Genomic DNA, 23,777 nt, shown 5'->3' with positions numbered 1-23,777 from the left:
CTGTGCCTCATCCTCTCTCCAGGGTTCCTTATCCTTCAGGGGCAAGAGAATAAGACTGGTTTCCTTAAGGCAGTCCCCCCCACCCCAGCAAACCTTTGCTCACCCTGCTCCCACACCTAGAATCCCCTCAAGCCTGCTATCCACCCTCTACCTACCCTCCCAAGTCCCAACCCAAGAGTCTGAATTCTTTGCTGAGAGAGGATGAGGCATGATATGAGAAGAGGCTGGGGTTTGAGCCTGCTCATAAAATGACTTTTTGATGAAAGTCTAATTAATCCATTGCCAGGGAAAACTTAATTCAAGTTCTACCTCAAGTCTGATCATGAGATAGCTTTACATAGCCCACACCAGCGCCTGCCACCCCTTCAGTCCGCTCTGGCACTCCTATCTGCCACGAGGTCATTCTTGATTCTGCATTTTTGGACATTGCTTGGGTCTGTCCCCAAATTCCTAGAGTGATGGTTGCTATAGTAACAAAATATTTCTAAAGAAAAAAAAAAACTAGAGCTAGTTAAGGTCATAGGCTCAAAGGCAAAATCCATGGCATTCAACCAAATAAATACCCATCAATGGGGCATGCTGTGAAGCTTTAATTATTGGGCTCAGAGATCAAAGGCACATTACTCACCAATGGAGAAGCCAAATGTAAATGAGGGAGGTCTTTCTTAAACAAGTGGTGACAACTCCCTGAGCTTAGCGAAGTATGCCAACGAGTTTATACACACAGTCACCTGATGGCCCTTGAACATGCACGTGAGCAGGGGAGGGAGTGTGGTATTGTGTGTGCTACATGCAGGACAAAGTTTCCTGGGTGCTGCTCACACAATGCACAAGGGTATTAGCATCACAGGGAGATGGCTTCGGGCACGATGCAGAGGATTCTCAGATACGCAGTTCCACGGAGGGTGCAGCTGGCAGCCTGTCCTCCTGAGCACTCAGCCTGGAGCACAGGCTGGGTATTTGTTAACGTCTGTACTCTTCCGTTAGTTGTTTCCCAACTTCATTATACAACGATCTAAAAAGCTGGTCATATGCTCTACTCCAGACCCCAAGGAAAGGAGGAGTGAGATGCGGCCAGAAAGTCTTTTCATTGGTGTCTATTTTGGAAAAGATATCGACAAAAGTGTGGGTTGGAGTAAGGGACAGACTTTTTACTTCCGAGATAGGCAATCAGCAACCCTGATCTCTGTGGTTAGGTTCTTCATGACTGAATCCAGAATGAGAATCAACAATTTATTTCCTTAGCTCCTGTCCCTCTTTGCTCTTAATCACTATAGCCACACAGTCCAATCACCCGTATGTCCGCACTGTGGGGGAGGGGACTGACAACAACTTTCTTCACTTTGAGGATGCTTCCCTGTTTCGGATTTTCAAAGGAGAGGGGGAGATGGGGGAAGTGGGAGACCCTGGGGAGAGAGCTTGCACCATCCTCCTGATCCATTTGCAAGTGGCTCAGAGGTGAGAATGTAGAATGAAAACCTTTGCAATCTGGCCTCAGTCAATCTCTCCAGCTATTTTCCGCTTCTCTCACCTTCCCAAACTCCTGACTCCAGGTGTACCCACTTGTTGTCCCATCGCAGAAATCACTGTAGATTAACTGCCCTAAAGCCATTCTGAATATCATTCACCTTTGCTGCTCCTCACTACAGGGGCTGGAAAGCCAAACACATACACTTACCCATCTCCACCACAGGCACGCGTGGCCCCACCTATCAGTTCTGGTGCATTGGATGTGAGTGGACATCTGCTGGGGGACTTCTGGGAAATGTTTTCTTAAAATTTTTTCCTTCAAAAAATGAGACACGCAACTGATGATACAGCTTTTCTTCCTGTCTCCTGTTTTCTGCCATGAACATAGATAAGATGGCAGGAGCTGCAGCAGCCATCTTGCAGCCATGAGGGAAAGCAAGGCCAGTGCAGAGATGTAACCACTGAGCCACTAAAGCTATCTCTACATTTCTACCTATGCAAGAAAATATCACTTTATCAGTTTAAGCTACTGTTGGTTCAGTTTTCCGTTATAGCCTCCTGCATCCCTAACAATATGTGACCCTGAACTAGGTGCTGGGATGTAATGAAGAACAGAGCAGGTATGGGCTACTTCTTATCTAACATTATCAAGTGTGAGAGACAGAAAAAAGGAAATGATTAAGTCCAAAAATAACAAATGATGGTTTGTATTATGAAGGAAAGAAAAAAGATAATGTTGTGATGAGAACTCTGGTGGAGGGGGTGCCTATTTCATATAGATAGAGGGGTCACGGGAAGTCTCTGAGGAGAAGAGGGTTAAGTTAGGACCTGTAGGATGAGAAGACACAGCCATTTGAAAAGGAGGTAGAAAGGGTTTTAGACCAAAGAGCTAGTAGTGCCAAGGTCCCTGGACAAAAAGAGCTTAGAGTGGTCAAGGAAGTGAGAGCTCACAGTGGCTGAGGGAGCGAGGGGGAGGTGCGAAAGACAGGAAGGAGGGAAGTGGGCAGGGGCCAGATCACGCAAGGCCTGGCAGGTCCTAAAATGGAGTTTTCCTTTAGTCTAAGGGCACAGTGAGTTTTTAAGCAAAGATCCCTGTGGATGTTGGGTAGAAAATGGACCAAAGGGAGGTGAGAGTGGAGATGAGGAGATCCGTTAAGAGGCCACTGCAGGGGGCCAGGGAAGAAAGGTGGTGACGTGTCCTAGGACGGTACCAGCAGGGACGGGGACACAGTGTCATTAGGACTTGCTTCTCACTCGCTGGTCACTTCTGTTCTGGTTTTCTGATTTCCCTCCTGTACCAGTGGCTGTTTCTTTAAGATCTTTGTCTGGCACTTTGCTCACTTTTCCTCTAAATATTGGGGTTCCTCCAGATTCTTACCTAGGCTCTCTTCTCTCTTTACTCCACAGCCTTTTCCTGGCAGAGTCCATAATGCATCCACTCCACCTCTATATTGATGACATCACCCATATATCTGTAGGTTGGGTTTCTCTTTTTAGCGAAAGACACGCTTCCAACTGCCTATGAGATAGCTTCACTCAGATGAACCACTGGCCTAAATACTCTCTTCTGGACACTCTTCCCAGGTGGCCTGCTTCTTGCCTGTGCTCCCTCCCTGCTCAGAGAGAGGCGGCCCCATTCTGGGCACTGAACCTGACGCCTTGGCCCTGGTCTCACTCACCTGCTGCTCACCAAGTCCTGTTCATTGTTTCTCCATCCAAACTGTCCACTTCCTCCCATCCCCACACCACGATCCTCACTCAGGCCTCCGTCATCTTTCACACAGAGTCTCCTGATTGGTCTCCCTGCCTCCTGGCGCATCCACTTCCAACCCATTTTCTGCACTGAAGACAGGATTTTCCCTCTCAAACACGATGGTATCGTCTTCCCGCTCAAAGCCGCCGACTGACTTGTCAGTTTTCTTAGGATAAAATTAAAATCCTTGACATGACTAAGGCCCCTGTGGCTGCACTTTTCTCTTGACTCTGAGTCCCGGGTCTGAGCCTGTGGGACCCTCGGCCCCCTCGTCTGTGTGTGGGGGTCATGACAGTACCGGTCTCCCAGCCCGTGGCTGTGGACTACGCCGGGGTAGGTGTAAGACACCCAGCATGGGGTCCGTCAGGTGGCCAAGGCTTGGAGCTGGTGTGCTTTCTCATTGGCCTTCAGAGCCAGGCAAGGCCCTGGCCTTCCAGAAGAGGGCGCTGTTCGGAACAGCACCAGGAACAGCGAGGATGCAGTTCCCAGCTCCAAGCCTCTCTTTGGCCAAGCCTGCTGTGTCCAATGACAACCCTTCGTGCTGAGAATTAAGCCTACTTTTATTTCTTCCCTCGTGGGCACCCTGTGGAGCCCTCACGGCTTATGCAGTTATCTGCATGGGGTGCTGAGCTGGGCACTCTGGAAAACCACTCCAGCTCTCCCAGGGAGCGCTGTGAACAGGGCCAGGCCTGGTGATCCCTGGAAGGTCCGTGCGCCCTCTATGTGCCCTGTGACCTGCCCTCTGACCCTCGGGCCCTTTTGTCCTTCTGTCCTCACTGGCTCCCCCTGCCTTTCATGCTGCCTCCGGTCCCCTTTCATTCTCTGCAGGCAAACTACACATTGCTTCTTTCATTTCTATCCTCTTCAGTTAATGTCACTGGGCCCCCAGCTTTTTCTAACCTCATCTCATTCCCTCGAACTCATCCTCAGAGTGAATTCCCCGCCTTTAGGTTTGTGTGTCAGAGTGCGATAATTTTTCTCCTCCAGCTACTTTTTTTTTTTGGCTCCTGGACGCTTCATGGACCACAGCTGCACATAGGCACCTCCACTGACGATGGTGGAATCACTACCACACAGCCGCGGTAAACATCTATGATTCAGAGCTGGCCAGGCACGCGGTGCACGTCGTCCTGCCCCGGGGTCTTTGGGTTTACATCCTGAAGGAGTCCTGCCGCAGTAAACGCCATCAGTGACACTTACAGATAATTATATTATCTATACGATGGTAGAATCTTTAAAAATATTGTTTTGTGTTTCAAAGACAGTTTACTTTCAATATTATTTTATATTGGTTTCAGGTGTACAGCGTCGTGGTTAGACAATCATACTTTACAAAGTGTTCCCCCCGCTATTTCCCGTACCCACCAGGCACCATATGTAATTGTGACAATATTCTCAATTGTGAGAATATTGACTACATTCCCCATGCTGTACTTTATATACCCACGACTATTTTGTAACTACCAATCTGTACTTAATCCCTTTATTTTGCACCCGGTCCCCCAACCTCCTCCACTCTGGCATCCAAAAATGGTAGAATCTTGAAATAATTATACTTAGGATTTACTTCAGCTGTTTGAGTCAAAGCACTTTATTTTCAGTTTCTTTTTAGACAAAGCTCTTATAAGAATCACAGATAAAAGATCATAGACAAATTACATTTCCCCCTCAACTACAAAAATGAAGATTCAAGAATTGTAAAATACCAAGTTTTTCGAGGCCCAGGTAGCTGGCAAAATGCTGCTGGGGTTTCCTGGTCTCCCATAGAACATTCTAGATCAGTTAGAGGGATGCGGCCCATCTCAGCTGTATTTCCCACCATGAGAAAAAGAGCCCCAGCACACTGAACAGGCTTATCTCAGAAATTTAGCAGCAACTGGCTTGGAAGGAATGTTGGTTGAGCTGAATTTGCAGCTCGAAGCCCCTCCTGCCCGCCCAGTGCGTGGGCACAAGCCCAGACCCCGAGGCGCCGCCTCACGTCTTCACCAGCCAGACCTCGTTGCGGCGCCCGTAGGGCTTCATGGGAGGGTCGTATCCAGTGCAGAAGTAGATGTCACTCCGGTAGGTGGCTGTGCCCTCCAGGGCGGTACGCAGCTGGGCGGCTTGGGCTATGTAGTCGGCTTCCTTGGCATAACCCCCAAACTGCCTGAGGGTACAAGAGCAAGGGGCTGGTTAAGAAAGGACATGGTCTCCAAGACAGGGGATCTTTCCAAAAAGGTCACTCACGGCGCTTATTCTGACAGTCAAGCTACCGTGGTAAGACTGTGAGTCTGCCACTTCCTAGATGGGCAGATTGGACCTCTCTGAGCTGCGGACCCTCATTTGTAAAATGGGGGTATGTTTTCTTTTTCCTCCAAGGTTGTTAGGAGCATTTATGGTTGCGAAAATCTCTGATGCAGAGCCTGAAACACAGTATTTCCACACTAAATGCGAGCTTTCCTTTTCCTGTGATTTTTCCCGCAGATGGCAGCTGACCTTCTCCCTTTCCTCCAGCTCCCTCTACTGCTGCCCCTCTTCTCTGCCTTGGTCTCCAGCTGGGTGAGGCAGGATAAAGGGGAGTCCGGGTGCAGCTGCAGGTGATGGTCCTCCCCCAGCACAGCAGTTATCCGATCAGTGAGCACCTCACAACAGTGAGAAGCAGCAGCTTTGTTCAGAAAGAGTCACCAAAGGCGGGGACCTGAGGCAGCTTTGGGAGAGCCCCTGGGCAAACTTTAAGCATGCCCCAAATAAAGAAATTGCTTCTAATAAATCCCTTCCCCGATCAAATCATGAAAACCTTTTTCTAGTAAAGAGACTCATTTTAAAATCGGGCTTTTCTCCTGATGACAGAAGGTGGGAACAGGAAAGCAATAAAGCCTCCGTTCTCAAGATTATTATTCTCTCCTTATGTCATCTGCCTACGCTCCAAAATTTATCCTGTGGTCTACCCTAAATACACCACTCTGAATCTGTGTCGTTCTAAAATCTTTATTAGAGTCAAATACATTCCCATTTCTAATGAGCTTTATGACTCAAAAGTCTGAATCTGCATCAGGCCAAGATTAGGCCAAATGCATTATTTTTGGTGGGGTTCTCTGACTCACGCTTTGCTCTTTCCCAAGTGGTTAGTCATGCTCAGCAAGCATTCAGCATGTTGATTACAGGGTTATTGACGTGAAAACACCCAGGACTTCATCTTTAAGAGATTGGTTATTATAATGTCTAGACAACAGCTACAGAACTGGGACAGGGCTGAGACTAATTTGGAATAGAGGAGACTCGGCTCTTCAAATACATCGGAGAAAAATTATAAGGCAGGTGAAGAAAGTCGAGCTCTAGCTTCACCGAGGCTCAAATGAGAGGAAACTGGATTGGTAGACAGAAGATGAACACTAAGGGAGTCTTTTTCTGGCAAGAGAAGCCTGCCAGACACTGGAATTACTTTCAAAGTATGTCTCCAGATTGAGAACCACCTGTCTGGAAATAATCAGATGCTGGGCGAGGGTACAGGTGTTGCGTGCTCTCTGTGGCCCCTCTCACGCCGTGATACTAACTTGTTCTTCTGTGAAAATGGGTGATGTGGGCTCGTTAAGCTACTGGTTTTGGGAAACATCCAAAGGAGTGGTTCACAACCGTCTTCATTCATCAGTGGGAGGAAAAAATGGCTAGTTGTGTGCTCAATTCCTACCTCTGCCACTTCCTAGCTCATGGGCTTGGCCAAACACCTGAATTCCTCTAATCTCTCCCTCCTCTGTTATATAGGGATAAAAGCATCAGTCTCAGGAGGCTGTTGTAAGGCTTAAAGGAGAAAAGGTTGTGTAAACTGCTTGGCCCAGTGCCTGTCACATGGTAAGCTCACAAGAAATTGTAGCCATTGTTGTTACTTTACAGTTCGCTCAGAACAGCCATTAGATTCCCCGACTCCGGCAGTGAGGGGTATGACGACAATCTACAATACTGTCCGGCCCACAGGGAGAGGGCCTCGTGGTGATAACGATGGCTCCATCAGCAATCTCACCTTCTCAGTTAGGTCTCATGGCAAATCCTATGTAATCTTACAAACCCTCTCCCCTCCCCCTTTCTTCTTCCTTTTATCTACTTTATCTGTACTTACTGTGTTCACTGCTTATGACCTGAGTTCCCTGGTAGAATACAGGCCCCACAAAGCAAGGATCTTTGTCACTTTGTTGCCCACTGGTGTGAGCACCTACCATAGTGCCTGACACGTATTAGACTCCTTGGCTAAATGAACAATTCTGGGAAAAACAACGGAAGTTACTGTCTTTAGGCGGATAGACCTGAAGACGATAGTGCTTCAGTCCGTTTGCCTCCACGTTCACGTATGCATATAACGAACACCTGAAGGACATGCTAAGGGGAAAGTAGTGGGATTTCAAACAGGAAAAGTGGGTTGGCTGGAGGCACATTGTGAAGGGACTTTGATCCTGACCCCAGACGCAAAGGTTGGTTTACGAAGGGGTTTTAAAGTAAGAGGCTGATGTGATCAGATTGCATTTTGGAGAGATGCCTCTGGTTGCAGTGGAGGGGCAGGAGAAATGGAGTCGCTGGGGGCCAGGAACAGACCAGGGTGAGGTGACGAGGACAGAGGGAATTTGAGAGGTGCCTGGGTGTGGAGGGGAGGTTGGGCAGAGGGGAGTCGGGGATGCCCCAGGGCTTCCAGTTAAGCCTCTGGATGGACTGATGCCACGAGTCAGAGTAGGGGTTCTAGGCTGAAGCATCACGTTGGGAGGACGGTTGGGAGGGTCAGTAATTTGGTTTGGGGCATGTTGATGTACTTAAGTTGTCTCTGTGAAATGCACTCACGCAACAATGACTGTGTACCTAAGTGCGTGGTAGGCACTGTGAAAATCTCCTTAGGACTGGGAAAAGACTGGTGTCAGAGCTACTGATTTGGGAGATGGATGAGTCTAAGGGATGAGGGAAATGTGGGACTGACCAAAGAGTAGCTGCTGGTTAGACTCATGGTAAGGAGGGAGGCCAGGCCTAGATGGAAAGCAAGCAGAGAACCAGTCAAGTGCTTTAGGGACTCCCAGTCCCCAAGTGGTGAGAAGGATGAGGACTTGGCAAAGGACTCTTGAGGAGCTGTGTGAGAAGCACAAGGAGACTGGCAGGGAGGGAGAGAATGTCATCACTGGGGGATTTTTAAGTTCATTACTGGGGGAAAAAAAACCCAATTGTTTATATATATATCCCCCTGTGGACGGACATGCCAGTACATAAAAATTTTGCTATTGCTTCATCCTGGGAGCCTTCTACTAGAAATAAGCAAAACTGGGTGGGCTGTGGAATAGACACATGTGTTCTCCTTCCTGCCAATCTAACCAAGTCATAAGATGGCACGAACAAGCCAGAACACCAAACCCTACCAGGCACACAACCCTGATAAATGAAGGAAGCCCAGCCCTGGCTGCCTCGCTTGTGTTCTGGGACAAGCTGCCTCGTTCCTCTCCGCCTCAGCTTCCAAGCTGTACTCGCAGGGTAACAACGCAGTGCCCACAGCTCTCCAGATTCACGAGCATGTGGGAGTATGAGTTAAGGCTTGCTCATAAAGTGCCTGCAGCTCCTCAAAGGAAATAAACGTGAAGTCTATATATTATTTTTGTAAGCCTGTTAACAAGTCTCAAAGTCCCCATCTTCAAAGAAGCTCTCCTGGGGGCGCTGTATTTTATCTCACCCAACATCAGCGCTCAGCATTCCTAACGAAGATTTTTTTGGTTACCATGGGAACCAGGGAGATAACACATGTCTTAGATTCCAGAAATACAAAAGGCACTGACTAAAGGGGGCTGGAAGAGTTAGAGGTAGAGCTGGGGGAGGAAATGAGGGTTCAAGGACGCAAATAATCCTAACATGTTATCTCTTGGGGAGTGTCTGGTAAAGACAGGCAGTGAGGAGGAAAGAAAAATGGAGTATCTCTGAGCCTGACGATACAACTTGGTCTGAAGCTTTAGCAATCGACATGTCAGCACAGATTTGTGGAGACTCTGCTATACGTGTAGCTCTGTGCCAGGCCAAAGAAATTCAAGACTAGCAACTGACAATCTCATGCCAGTGGGAAAGAGGCAGGCTTCACACCATAAGGTGTTTCTTGGTATCAGGTCGAGCCAGACTTACTGAGCTGAGCATCACTGAGCACAAAACCCAAGCTAGACACCACAGAGTTGTGAAGATGATAAAGATGTCTCTGCTCTTGCACGGTCTAACTGTAGTGGTCGGGACAGAAAGACATAAAGACAATCTATAGGGCAGAAGGTTCTAGAATTGAGGTGAAAGGCACAAACAGAATGATCTGGGGGTGGGAGATGGGGAATGATCTGTCTTGGAACACAAAGGGAAGGCATTATGGAGGATGTGATATTAAGCAACTATTTATTGTGTATCTCTTCTTCGTGCTAGCAATGTAACATATGACAAAAATTCCTGTCCCCCCAGGGCTTGCAATGAGCACAGACTGGGGAGGACATTTGAGAAGAGCTGGCTGAGTGGAGGTATGGAAGTGGATGTTGCACGTGTGTTTGGGAGCCATTGGGAGGTGGGGGTGGGGTGCTCTGAGAGATCAGGTGGACAGTGGAGTGGGGCTGTGCGTGGAGGGCAGTAAATGCCACGTCTAGGCATTTTTACTTGGCCTCCCTGCCTGGTTGAACATTTGGGGATCCAACGCAAAGTTCACCCATCCCCCTACTCAGGGGGAGGAGCATTTTATTGCTCCCTTGGGAACAATTGTCCCAGTCCTAATGTGTGCCTAGGTTAGAGGTGGGCGGTGGCCCACGGCCAGCGCTGAGCAGCAGGGGGAGTAGTGTGATCGATCCTGTACTTTCGAGCTGGCCGTGATCCGAGGGCACCTCAGAAGGGAAGAGAGGGAAGAACTGGAAATAATCAGGAGGCCCTGGCAATTGTTTAGGCAAGAGGTGATGGACACCTGCGGCAGTGTGGATGGAAGGGAAGGGGCAGCTAGGAGGTGACGAGAACTTGGCGAGTAGTTAGATGTGGAAGGCGAAGGAGTTAGGATGACATTTGAATAGGATGGGTAGGAGAATGGAGGGGACCTTCAGTAAGACAGAGAACAGGGGATCAGATTTGGGGAGGGAAGTTGAGTTTCGTCTCAGACACGTTGATTTGGAAGATAGCTGAGGAGGTTTACGTGGTGATACCTCCTGCGGAGCTGGACATGTAAGTAAGGCGGGTGCTTGAGAGAAAGGCCGAGCTAGTCCTGTGGACTTGGGCTCGTCCACCCCCAAATGGTGACTGAAGCCCCTTCCAAGGACCCGTTTGTAAAAGACTGGTGGGACAACTGATCAGTTGGGGGTGGGAATGAATGGTGATTAATTTAGATTTTAGGTGATTAATTTAGATGATTAGGTTTACAGCAGAATCTTATCATTGGCAGGGCTTTAAGAGGTGGGGTGGGCTTACATATCAGAAGTACTCGATTGTCAAATTGAACTAAATTTCCCACTTAGTACAAACATGTCATAGCATAATTGTCATATGGCTGTCCAGATGGTACGTGAATTCCTCCAGGGCAAAGACTGCATTACCTCGTCATCTGTCCATTTTACTGACAGACACCTTATGCCAGAATGGTGCCTACTCCCCGGAAAACCAGGCAGACCTACCCCCAACCGATGTCTCTGGCCATCCGGGTGAGCCAGCCCAAAGAGGACAGCACATAACTGGGGCTGGGGCATCTCCTGGGAGCATGTGTGATAGTGGCTTTTAGATTTTTAAGATTTTTTTAGATTTTATTTATTTATTTTTAGAGAAGGGGAAGGGAGGGAGAAAGAGATGGAGAGAAACATCAATGTGAGAGAGGAATATCGATCAGTTGTCTTTCAAAGGCACCCCGACCGGAACTGAGCCTGAAACCCAGGCTTGTGCCCTAACTGGGAATTGAACTGGCGGCCTTTCACTTTGTGTAATGTCACCCAACGAACTGAGCCACACTGGTCAGGGCAAAATGTTTTTATTTTTGAGTGGAAATATGCTTCCCTATATTTTCAATCCACAGATACCAGTTCTTATCTCTGAAACAACTCATTGAATTATCTTGAGACATTTAGGTTTTTGTGTGTTTTCTCCACTCAAATGTTTCTCCCACTTCAAGAAGCAATTGCTCTGCTTGGTCCCTGCTATGTTTTAGGGATTTAAAACAATTCCTGGTACAGAGTAGGTAAAAAATGAATGTGATTTTTTAAATGAAAGAATGAATGTGTAAATGCTCTCACCTTGGCCTTCGCAATGAGCCTGACGATGATGGGTCTGATGAATGCTAAGGGATTCAAGGGCTGGACAGAGGTCAGTTTGGAGAGTTACTGATGAAAGGGTGACAAGTGATACTATGGGAGGGGACTAAGGTCTTTAGGGAAGAAGGAAAAATAGAGAAATGCAGGGATCAAAACCCTGGACCCTCATAGTAATGCACCATGTGTTCTATTTTATAGATGAGAAAGCTGAAGCTCAGAAAGCCCAGAGTCATAAAACTCAATTACTAGAGTTGAGGTTTGAACTTGACGTGTACATTTGTAGTAACTTGCCCTTTTTGTTGTTAATTCTAAGAAAACTTTAATTCTCAGAGGGAGGTGAAGTTATGAAGTAGAGAACATTCACTGAGCGTTTACTTCACGTCTAGCAGTGTATAGGCATTTACAAATATCATATTCCATCCTCACGGTAACCCTATGGGCTAGGTATTCTTACCCCCATCTTACAGATGGGAAACCGAGGCACAGAGGACTCAATAACAAGCTAAAGTCCTAGCCATTAAGCAGGAGAGCTAGGACTACAGCCAGGTCTCCCTGACAATGAACTCTGTGTTTTTCACCCTTTCCTTTATACCCAGACATTTCATTAAAACCATGAAACTTTCATTAAGACCATGGATCCTCTGCCACTATTGGTGTCTATGAGAACTCAGTGCTGAAAGGCCAGAGGAGGCTGCACTCCAACCTAAGTGGTATTTACAGACAGCAGAGGGAGGGCATTGCGGTGGAACGGGGCTGCTCATCCAAGTGTAAAAATAATTCTACTGCCTCTTGTGTAAAGGAAAAATATTCTGGTAGTGTTATTTTTTTCATAGCCTTCTATTCATTTTAAAAGCATATGAATTAACACTGTGAGTAAATGTATAGTCCCTTGTGGTCATCCTTCACAAGGCAGAGAAAAGGATGGCTGAATTCAGGATGCAAGGCTTTCCTTTTAGAATTTATTTTGTCACTGAATGCATTCATTTGAAATAGGGCATTTGCCTTCTACTACCTTATTGCCTCTGCCTTCCACCGTAAGGTACCTTTGAATGAACATTTGACTGTGCAGTGACACCAAGTGGCTAGGTGAGGAATGATCATATGCTAATTTAGGACTGCAGGTTGGTTAGAAGAAAACTCACTGAGCCAGGCTGCACATCAGATGTTACTTAGGTCTGTTTAGATTTCAGAGAATTAAAAGGAATCTTCCACAGACCTGGCTTTAATAGTACATTTTAAATAGATACCCTTTCCCACCATAAGGAACCAGGGTTCCTTAGAGAAACAACCAATTCCAGCCATGGAACAAGAAATGTCAAGGTAGAAATATACCAGAAAGCAAGGAAACTACCATAACTGCTATTATCAAAACCACAGGAGTCCTGGCTGGTGTGGCTCAGTGGACTGAGTGCCGCCAGTTTGATTCCCAGTCAAGGCACATGCCTGGGTTGTGGGCCAGGTCCCCAGTTGGGGGCGTGTGAGAGGCAACGGATAGATGTATCTGTCGCACATCGATATTTCTCTCCTTCTCTTTCTCCCTCCCTTCCCTCTCTAACAACAAAAACAACAACAACAACAAAACCCCACAGGAAATAACAAGTGTTGCTGTGGATATGAAGAAAAGGGAACCCTTGTGCACTGTTGGTGGGTATGTAAATTTGACACAACCACTATGAAAAACAGTATGGAGAGTCCTCAAAAAATTAAAAATAGAACTCCCACATGATCTGGCAATTCCACTCTGAGTGTATATGTCAAGGAAATAAATTTACTATCTTAGCATGTATCTGAATCCCCATGTTCAATGCAACATTATTTAGAATAGCCAAGACCTGGAAACAACTTACCATATTTTGCCGTGTTTAATGTGCTCCTGTGTGTAATGCACACCCATGTTTCTGTGCACATTACACATAGGATTACTATACCCATTATCATACCTATGGTGTGCAATCATTAGACCCATGTATAATGCACATCCTTATTTTTTCCTCGAAGATTTGGGAAAAAAGTGTACATCATACATGGCGAAATATGTCCATGGCCATCTACAGATAAATGGAGAAAGAAGATGCGATATATAAAATCCTGTCAGTTGCGACAACGTGGGTGGACCTTGAGGGCATTATGCTAAATGAAATAAGTTAGAAGAGCAAATACTCTGATCTCACTTACATGTGGACTTAAAAAAAAAAGAACTCATAGACACACAGACCATATAGGTAGTTGCCAGAGGTGGGGGGTGAGAGAAACCAGCGAAGGTGGTCAAAAGGTGCAAACTCCCAGCTCTCAGAGAAATTAGTTCCGGGGATGTAATGTGCAGTGAGGTGACCACAGCTAGCAATACTGTGTTGTACATTTGAAAGTTATTAAGAGAGTTCTCGTCTCAAGAAAAAATAATTCGTAAGTACGTCGGGTGGTGGATGGAAACCAAACTTCATGGGATAACCGTTTATCGAAGCGTGACGGGATCGTCCCCGTACCTGGAGTAGACAGTGATGCCCTCCCTGTCCTCGATCTTCACGCCCTCATCGCTGGGAACCGGCGGGTCGCTCTGAAACTGGTTTGGGATCCGGTACCAGACTTTGATCTTCTTCTCCAGGGCGCCGTCTTCACTGGGAAACACGGCAAAGGAAATGGGAACGGTCATCCCCATTCCGATTCCTGAAAAGAGGAAACCCCAGGGAGTGAGGTGGGAATGAGAGGCAGAACCCTCTCAGGCCTGCGGAAGGTTCGCTGGTCTCCTTCTCCTTCCGCGACAATCCTTTCTCTTCATGAAGTTAACAATAAACACTTGAGACATTAAAAATATGTAGCCAGACACAGAAGACCTCCAATTTGCATGTATTGGAAGTTGTAGTGTAGTGATTCCAGTTTTTTTGAAAATCAAATTATTTGGTAACATATATCAAGACTGTAAATATATCAGTATCTAATTACTTTCTATCTAAATAATCAATTTAAAGGAAATACCCAAAATACAGAAAAGGATATAGGTAATAGGGTATTCATTGCAGGAGAATTTATAATGATGAGAAACTGGGAGCCATATAAGTAGGCTCAAAATAGGAATGTGTTTAAGTAACCTATAGGCACACAGTACAATTTAATATAGCTATGCCGAAGAAGACTGCTTCACAACAGTGGGAAAAAGTGATGAAATAAGTAACAGGAGCAGGACATACAATTACACAAACACTATGATTATAGCCCTAAAGAGACACCCCCCAAGAGACAATGGTTGTACTAGAAAAGATGGATGAGGGGTGCTGTTTTGTTATTTTCAATATTTTATTTAAGGAGTTTTATAACTTTAAACATACTTCCTTATAAAAAATGTCATGATAGTGTTAAGAAGAAAAGGATTCCTTCCTGACCTCCCATAGGTCAACTCATCAACTATAGCCTGGTTACTAGTAAGTGCTAATAAGTGCCTAGTAAGCCTAGTAAGCCTAGTAAGTGCTACTGAGGTTGACACTAGTTTCTAACCTAAGTTATCAGCTTGAGAGCTATCCTAAAAATTCTCGTGACATCTCTGTTTTCACCTGGCTTTCTGGCCCATTTTGGGTTTGCAGTGATTCCAAAGTACAGTCCAAACTGGAGAGCATAAGAGTTCAGTTCATATGATTTAATGCTAACAGGTACACAGGACCTCAGGCCTATCATTTTAAAGTAGGGAGGCAGCCAGCACCGACTGACATCTTTTAAAAAAATGCTCATCAAGACTATTTCCTTTATTTCTTTCTTTTAAAATTACTTTTAGAGACAGAGAAGAAGAGGGGGGAGAAGAAGGGAGAGAGAGAGGAAAAGAAGCACTGATTTGTTGTTCCACTTATTTAGGCATCCTTGGTTGATTCCTGTATGCACCCTGACCGGGGATTGAACCTGCAACCCTGGTGCACCAGGATGACACTGCAACCAGCTGAGCCACCTGGCCAGGGCTCTGACTGTTTCTTTGCCAGATCAGAGCCAGGGAGCTCAGGGATACTCATCACTCACTGTCCCTTGGTACCCCATGGAGCCCAAGCTACCAGGGGGCTGAATAAGGAGATTTCCTGCCTGGGGGCAGAAGCCTGGAGTCAGGGGCTGGTCCTCTCTTTGTGGCTTGGCTTACCGTGGACACACTTTCCCCAGTCTACCAATCCAAAGACATAAGCACTGTAGGGTTTAACCCCATCCCCCCAACAACAAAAAAACCGTATCTGAGAGAAAAGCACAAACTCAGTGATATCATGCAGGGATACTACAAAGCGAGGGGTGGGGTGGGCTGGGCTGAAGTCAGTGCAGTCTCCAGAAGCTTCCTTTGTCAGGCAGCGCAGCAAGTTCACATGTCACCGAAACAGGTAGTGACAGGTGCCTTGTGGCTCTCCCTTGTGTTTTTCACTGATGAAGTGAGACCATGCAAGGCTCCCCTGAGACCAGAGCCACGTCCTTCAGGGACACTCACCCTTGTCATTGGCACCTCCCACATACTTCACGACTTTAGGCATTGCTTCCCGCAGAGCCTCATCCACAGGCTTATCTGTCACCTCCACTGTGGCAAACTTCCCGCCTTCACAGGCCCTTTCCTCGTAGGACACTTCTCCCTAGAGACAGAGAATACACAGTGCTCAAGAGATGTCCAGTAGCCACCCGTGAGGACTCTGGAAGCAGTAATAATCCAGCTACAGGAGGAGAAACTCCCCATAACAGCCTGAGTATGGCCACAGGGTGGAAGAAACAGCCCTGAGTATAAAGGGCCATGAGAAACAGGTTCTGGGATTTCGTACCAATGTAGAGACAATAGAAAAAACTTCATGCAATCAATATCCTCGGAGAGGGAAGAGAAGGTATTGCCTCCAACAGAACCCAGAACATCTCCAGAATACTATAAAAATAGAATGTTCAGAGATCAAAGAGCTCTTGGAAATTAAAAATACAACAGAAATAAAAAATTTGGCAGAAAGTTTGGACAATTAAGTTGAAGGAAATCTCCCAAAAAGTCAAGTAAAAAAGGCAAAGAAGTAGAAAATAGAAAAGAAAATGAGAGGATCAAGCCAGGAGATTCAATATCTGAATTAACAGAAGATCCAGAAAAAGAGAAGAAACAACTGGGAAGGAGGAAACACAGAAATACAACAACAATCCCACAAAACTCCAAGGCCCCAAGATGTACCTCATTCCAGTAACGGTGCTGCCATTCTGGAAGAACCAGGGTGGTCCTGTTCACGCTCTGCTCCCAGAGGCCATTCCTCCCCCCACCTCATCTCACCGAATCATACCCGCCACTCCCCTGAATGCTCAGCTCCACGGCAATCCACTTCCCCACAATCCTACTGCCCTAGCAGCCTCGCCTCATCACGGTCCTGTGCTGAGCCTCTGGCCGAAGACCATCGTTCTTTCCCCTACAGACCCCTGCAGCTCTGCTTCATCTCCTCCTCTTTGCCATTGGATAGCTCAGTAATACAATCTGTATTTCTGTATTGGGAAGCAGGTGTTTTCAAACTTTGTGAAAATTACAATCTGTAACAAGAAATACACGTTTATAGCCGACCCTCTCATGAACATGCATGTGATGGAAACAGTTTCACAAAATCATACTTTACCCTTGTGGACAGGATGCATCCTGATATACTGGCCTTTTTTTTCTTATTTACTTCCGTTTACTTCTATCCTGCTCTATTTGAGTGGATTTTATCGTTTCCACAAAGAGAAGAGAGACGGGCTCTATACTGATTTTACTGTCTGGTGACAGAACGCTAGAAGACCCTGCTGTGGGGTCTCTGAGGGTAGGAGCCATGCCACAGAGCTTTACATGGGAGGTGTTCAGTGGATACGTATTGATTAAGGAGCTGCCGCTCTTACTAATGATTATGAAAAATAGACATGATAAAGGACCTGGCTGCCCCCGGCCAGTCAAATAGGCCTCCCTATGACATCCTAGACGGAGGATTCCCAACTCCCAGGGGGACATAATGAATCTCTGCAGACGGGCAGGACTGAGGGGCTGTGAGGGGCCTGTGTAGTGTGAAAAAAGTGCAGTACATGTACTCTTATAATTTTAGAATGTAAAAATACCTAATGTTTTATAATACAAAATTAAAGGAGAGTAGTGAGAAAGGGCCCAGGAAACTCTACAAGCGAACCCTGAGTGCCAATTTCATAAACGTCCCTGCCCTGCTTGGCAGTCGCTGCTCCAGCCACCGTGAACCACTTGTATTTGTCACCATCATCACACTGTTCTTTGACTCTCCTCTTTCGCCCCTGTGGGTGACATTATCCCAGACCGAGAGTCAAGAGGCCACAGATTGGCCAAGAATTTGGGGCATCAGGCCTGCTAATCTGTGGCTTGCTGTGAGGCCCTCCCTTGGGCGAGTCTGACATTCCCAGCGCCTTCAGTAGCAAGTTGTTATGTAAACTTGAGGTGTTTTGCTCCTTCTGGCTTTGTCTGTTACAACAGAGACCAGACCCAGCCCTCACTCGAAGTCCACTGAGTCTCACCACTTCTAGTGTTTTAAATTGCAGAAATGCCACTCTGTGAATCACAGAGTTTCAGCATGAAAGATATTTAAAGTTCACCCAATCCAACTAATTTTACCAAAGAGGCGATGAAGAACCAGAGTTGCCTAAGACCACATAGCTCCTAAATGTGAAACTGGAGCTGGAATTTAAGCCCCCATATGTTACTTTACTGTTTTAGCTTCAAACACTACAGTTTCTTACACAGAAAGTCATGATTCTCCGTATGGAAGGGAGGTCACCGAGGCCACCCACCACAACAGTATTTCATCTACAGGTGACAAGAGCTTTACAGGATGTCTCTGGGAAATTTCTGGCAGAAAGGTTTACACAGGACTGCGTTCTGCAATGCAGTCGGTCCCCTGCGACTGGCAGTCCCAGTCCTTCCGAGGGGAGGCAATAAACAAATGAAATAAAGTTCCATACTACTTCTTGTGAAGAACACGTGGCTCATTCCAATTGCTCAGTGGGCATATTTAAATATGAATAAGTAAAAAGCAGTGCACCTACTGTGAATAAAGGAATTACAAAGGATGTTAGTTTTTCAGGGTATCACATTAAGAAAACATGATGGAATTAGACAGATCATTGAAAATTACTTACTAATTGTCAAAGTGTCTTCATCCCCAATAAGTCCTCAAATTTTACATTTTAATCTAATGCTGTCAACCCACAACTATGGAACGTCTACGGTGCGGCACTTGCCCCCTGCCGCAACGCAGAGACGAAAGATACGGTGTCTGACCTCATGAGAGGCACGGTCTGCTGGAAGTAGCCAGGAAACAAGTTATAAAACAATGGCATGTTGAGGGGGAGAGGAGTGTAAAGGCAGTGTGGGACCACAGAAGAGACTTACTTAGGTGAGTTTGGGGGACACGGTGTGTGTGTTTATGTGTTTGGGTAGGTTATGCTAACTCTGTGGGGCTTATAGATCATCCAACTGGACATTCAGTCACTGATGCATTGATTCATTCAATAAACATTTATTGAAAACCTCTGCAGGTGCTACAGGTTTGGAGCTCAATATGGTATAGGCAGTCTAGCTGGGTGGTGAGAATTATATAAATTATTATACAATGTCGTAAATGCTCTGGCAGTTTAGGGAGGGCAATTCCAGATAGGGGGCACCACAGGGGTGAAAGAGAAGACTTAGGGAACAGTGTTTCGATGGTGACAAATACAAATGGTTCGTGGTGGCTGGAGCAGTGACTGTCAAGCAGGACTGAGTAAGACAGGAGGCCAGAGGACCTGGTGGGGCCCAGATCCTGAAGAACTCGCAGGCTGTCACAGGGAGCTGGGTTTGTAACCGTAAGTCCAACGGTGGTGATCTGCCAGCAAGTCAGTTTCGTCTAACCCAAATTAGTTCAGCTGATTTTTTTGTTGTTGATGTGTGTTATCTAAATGAAAGATTTTGCAGTTGTGTCTGGGGAATGTTATAGGTGGTCTGTGCTCTCACCCTGGTCCCCAGAAAGACTGCTCATAAAGCAATCCAGTTTGGTGCAGAAAGCCAAGACCCCCATGAAAAGTCTACCATCCTTTAAGGCTTAACTCAGCCCCACTTCCTCTTCCTCAGTGATCCTTCCTTCCTATGAACTCCAAGGGCAGACAGCTCTAGGGTGGAAGGGCCCTTACCTATCTGTCAGTCCCCCGGTCTCCTGCTACAGCTGAGCGAGCTTCCATTGTGCACTTGGACACACAGGTCTGGAGACCAGCAGAGACCGGCATCGGGATATAAATTTGGGAGTCGTCAGCATAAAGGGTGACTACGGCTGTGAGTGAGGTTGAGATTGCCCAGAGAACATTTACAGAACACTGTATATAAATCGAACTGTGTGGATTAATGCCCTGTCTAAAAGCCTCCTCTGACCAAGTTCTTAACCTATCCCAGATGGTCCAGGGACCACCTAGCTTCTACCCACCTTGCCAGCTACACCCAGAGTACCTGCTCACTGGCCCTCTGCTGTGTCCTTAAATGCCAAGGCCATTCCTGCCTCAGGGCCTCTGTACCTGCTGCTTCCTCTCCTGTCTCTGCCTGATGGACCCCTACTCCCCCAACAGATCCCAACCTGAACGTCTCTTCCTCAGGGGGCATCCCAGTGAATAACAAGCTCCCAAAGATATTTTGTATAGGTGTTTGTCCTTTCACAACACAATACTTACTGTAACTTAAATGGAATGGTAATGTTTTTAACCTCCACCCGCAGCCGTAAGCCTCATGGGGTCAGGGAGAGTCTGTACTGTTTACCACTGGATCTCTTCATCTTGCATGCAGTGGGCACTCTATTTGTGAGAAAGGAGGCCAGGGGGTGAAGACCGGTTTTTACTCTAATGACAAGGAATGCAACAGCGGTAGCTGGGGTGGAGAGATGAGACCCTCGCCTAGTTATATATATCCTGGAGAAAAGTGGTCACAATGTCTTAAGGTGGTTCTGTGGCAGAATCAGCCGTTCAGAACGGGCGCTTCTCTACCACCGGTTTTCACAGCCTCTGCGTCCAGAATCTCTTGCTAAACCCTCAGGATCTCTGAGAAAACTTAGGTTTGAGAAATGGACATTAAAAAACTATTTTAAGGAGCTGAATTTAAGTAGAGTTCTCTCTATTTCTGCAGAAAGTAAAGCAACCAAGTTAATACAGCTAACACATTTGATTTTTCAAGTGTGATTTCTTTAAGTACGATTCCTTGTTCGATAGAACATAATGATAGTCCTTCTCTGCCCACATTCAGTTAGTCCGTGCTCCTAATTGGTTAGTAGAAGAAGACTTTGGCCTGTGGTCACCAATTTTCAATATTTAGTGGGAACCCTGGTCATGTTCAAGTCCCAGACAGAGATCTTACAAGAATGCTGCTTGGTATGGGATTTGCAAGTTCCTCTGTAAGGTCATTTTTCCCCCTTGCTACTTGGGTGGGTATATATTGCTAATTTTGAAAGCCAATGTTCTCATTATAAGAAACTATTAATAATAACAACCATTATCATCATGAACCCCACTTAGTACTTTCTATGTGTAAGGTTATTATTTTAAACATTTTACATGGATTCATTCATTCAATCCCTCCAGCAATCCTGTGAAGACGTTAGTGTTTTTATCTTTGTTTTCAGATGAAACTGGAAAGAGCACAAGAGGTTAAGTAAGTCATGTGCCCAAGTTACAGCTGGGCAAGTGGTGGGGCCAGGATTCAAACCCAGAGAGTCGGGTCCCAACCGGTGTAGACAGGCTGGACACAAACCCCAGAAGGATCTCAGTTGTTGATGTCAGTGCTGCTCTGAGCACCCACAAGATCCACCCAACCCAACAAAGCGACTCCGTGTCCTCCTCCCTCCCAAGCAATGCAGAAGGTACATGATAAGGTCTGCAGCTGCCTGGGCCTCCCTCTGGGTGCCTGGAATCAGTCTCGAACATCTGGTGAGCCCAAACCCAAGTCACACGGGGCACAGCCTGTGCCAACCCTGTGCCCAGGAGAGTGGATGCCAGTTTCTCACTCAGACTCTTTCCAGGGTAAGGGAGAATTTCAGGGAGAGGCTCTCTTCAGAATAAGAACATACTGAATTTTCATATATATACACACATATATGAAAGCTTCACAAGTATCTTAATTGTTACATAGAAGGCACTACCATTCTCATAGTTGAGGAATTTCAGGGTTCAGAGTGGTTGAGAGGTTAGTAAGCACCCTACTAAAGGGAGAGGGAGGATGATCTATTACCTGAGTTCAGATATCTGGATTACTTGGTACCTGAGCTAGAGCCATGGTGGCTTCTCTAGCAAGGGAAGGGAAGCCACAGGGAAGCTCCTTGTGCCAGGAACATGGCAGGGTGGAGGAGGAGAGGGAGAAATATCCTGGCTTCTCCCACCTCCAGCCCTCTTATTTCCCACTAGTGCCTCCCACTGGGCGAACCTCTGTGGGAGCCAGCTGATGCGGGAGCCCGGGAAACCGCCCACAGGGGTCAGCCCCCACTCCATGTGGAGAAACACAGAACCAAGCAGGAAGTGGGTGAGAAAGGGATCTGGTGAGCCAGATTCTACTCCAGAAAGAAAAGCTCTGTGGGAGCTGTTGGTAACCTGTGGCTTCTTCTAGTGTTGGGGCCAAGGGGGACCCCAGAGATCACTAGGTGGAGACGGTAGACTGGCATGAGCACAGGCAGATCCCGCCCCAGACAGATCCTTCAGCTTGCAGCATTTACGAGCATTTGCCTTAGTTGCTAACAGGTAAAACTGACATAGCTGTCTTACTTAAAACGACAGCTTCACTCTGAATGCTCCCTGTTCCTTCCTCCTCCTCTCTGCGTGTCTTTCTTCGCAACACCAATCGCCATCTGATACATATGACTTATTTGTTCATTAGCCACTAAAGTGTAAGTTCCATGAGGATAGGAATTATGTCAGTTTCTTTTCATCTCCATTGCCTATAAGAGTGCCGGGCACACAGTTGGCACTCAAGGCACAGTTATCTGTTGAAGGAGTTAATTTCAAATTGAGATTTCACATGAGGAATCTGGATTGCTGGTTTTCCTTAAACAAATCTGGCCACCCTGGTTCACATCACTGCATGGCAACAACGCCTGGAGCAGACCTGTCGGTGGAGACCCACCTTCTCTCTTTGGTTTGCTGCGGTCTCCACCTTGCCTTGTAGTCTAAAACAGCCCACTTCACTCATTCCCATTAGCTGCCTGGCTGCTAGTAGGCATTTGAACGTCATCCTTGATCAGGGCTAAAGGGCTCATCCTATAGCTGAGGAAACGGAACCCCCCCTCCCCCCAGATGAAGTGACAGGCCTCTCGCTAGTTGCTTGAGGAATGCAGAGTCCCGTTGAGGGCTGTGTGACGATCACTGTACTAGGTACCAGAACGTGGTCCCCAGACAACACAGTCCTTTAATAAACGAGGCCCTGGGTGGGGAGCTGAGCACACACAGCCACTAAATGCACAGAGTACCTGTCCACGTGATTATTATCTAGTGGACTCCTTGTTCTGAAGGGGCAGGCCAGTTTGCCTGTGTTGGCAGTGAGGTCAGTCTCCGGGGAATACAGCAATTATCAAGGACAGCACTTTTTCAGTCTTTTCTGCAACCGAGAGTTTCTCAGAAAGCGATGTTCAGAAGGTTTAAATGAACGAATGCATTCAACAGGCGCTGTCCATCTCGCCAAACAGGGATCCTCCCAGCCAATCAGCCTGGCTGGTCTGTGTCCCCTCCTCCCAGCAGATCCCTTTGCCCCGAGGCACTGGACCTCTCCCTTCCCTCCTTCCCAGTCCAGTGCCGCGCCCACCGCAGAAATCTCCACGCACAAACCGGGGCAAGTTCCTGTCCCACCTGCCCTTCAGAACCCTCTCCAGCCCCGATCAGGACGCGTTGCGAGCGCAGCCCCTTTCAGGTCCTCGGCAGCCCTGCGGGCCTACCTTGTCCCCTTTGCTCAGGACCTGCCAAGGCCACGTCTCTACGCTGCCGAACAGCGAGTTCCTGATCACGCCCAGCATGGTGTCGCCGCGGGGCTCCGGACACGCTACCGCACGCGGGGTGGCAGAGGCGGCGGGGGCGACCGGGGGCGACCGAGGTCACCCGGCGAACCGGCACTGGTAGCAAGACAGGGTAGGGAGGGCGGGGCACCTCGGACTCCGCCCCACGGAACTCTGCTCTTAGGGAAGGGCCCGGGGTGGCGCGCCCTGGGCGGGGGAAGAGGCGGGAAGAGCGGCGCTCCGCCTCTGCCCCGCTGCCCGGGGTCCTGGGGACGGAGCTGTGTCTTCGGATCCCAGGACTCCGGCTCTCCGCCCCTCCTTCTATTCTGAGACTGACTGGTTCGCGAGGTGCCTGCAGAC

At 47.3% G+C, this 23,777-nt stretch overlaps 1 protein-coding gene across 1 annotated transcript; it reads right to left on the bottom strand.

Annotated features, from left to right (window-relative positions):
- Window positions 1–4,791: 4,791 nt before the first annotated feature.
- HEBP1 (heme binding protein 1) lies at window positions 4,792–23,561 on the bottom strand. The gene is made up of 4 exons (XM_028532591.2): window positions 23,361–23,561; window positions 15,914–16,052; window positions 13,950–14,130; window positions 4,792–5,369 (listed from the first exon to the last, which is right to left on the bottom strand). Exons 1-4 carry the CDS (start codon window positions 23,436–23,438, stop codon window positions 5,198–5,200), a joined length of 570 nt encoding a protein of 189 aa, XP_028388392.1. The 5' UTR covers window positions 23,439–23,561; the 3' UTR covers window positions 4,792–5,197.
- Between the last annotated feature and the right edge of the window lie 216 nt (window positions 23,562–23,777).

The sequence above is a fragment of the Phyllostomus discolor genome, chromosome 2 (genome assembly GCF_004126475.2).
Source record: "Phyllostomus discolor isolate MPI-MPIP mPhyDis1 chromosome 2, mPhyDis1.pri.v3, whole genome shotgun sequence".
Lineage (NCBI taxonomy): Eukaryota > Metazoa > Chordata > Mammalia > Chiroptera > Phyllostomidae > Phyllostomus > Phyllostomus discolor.
This window is presented reverse-complemented; position numbering and strand designations above follow the sequence as displayed.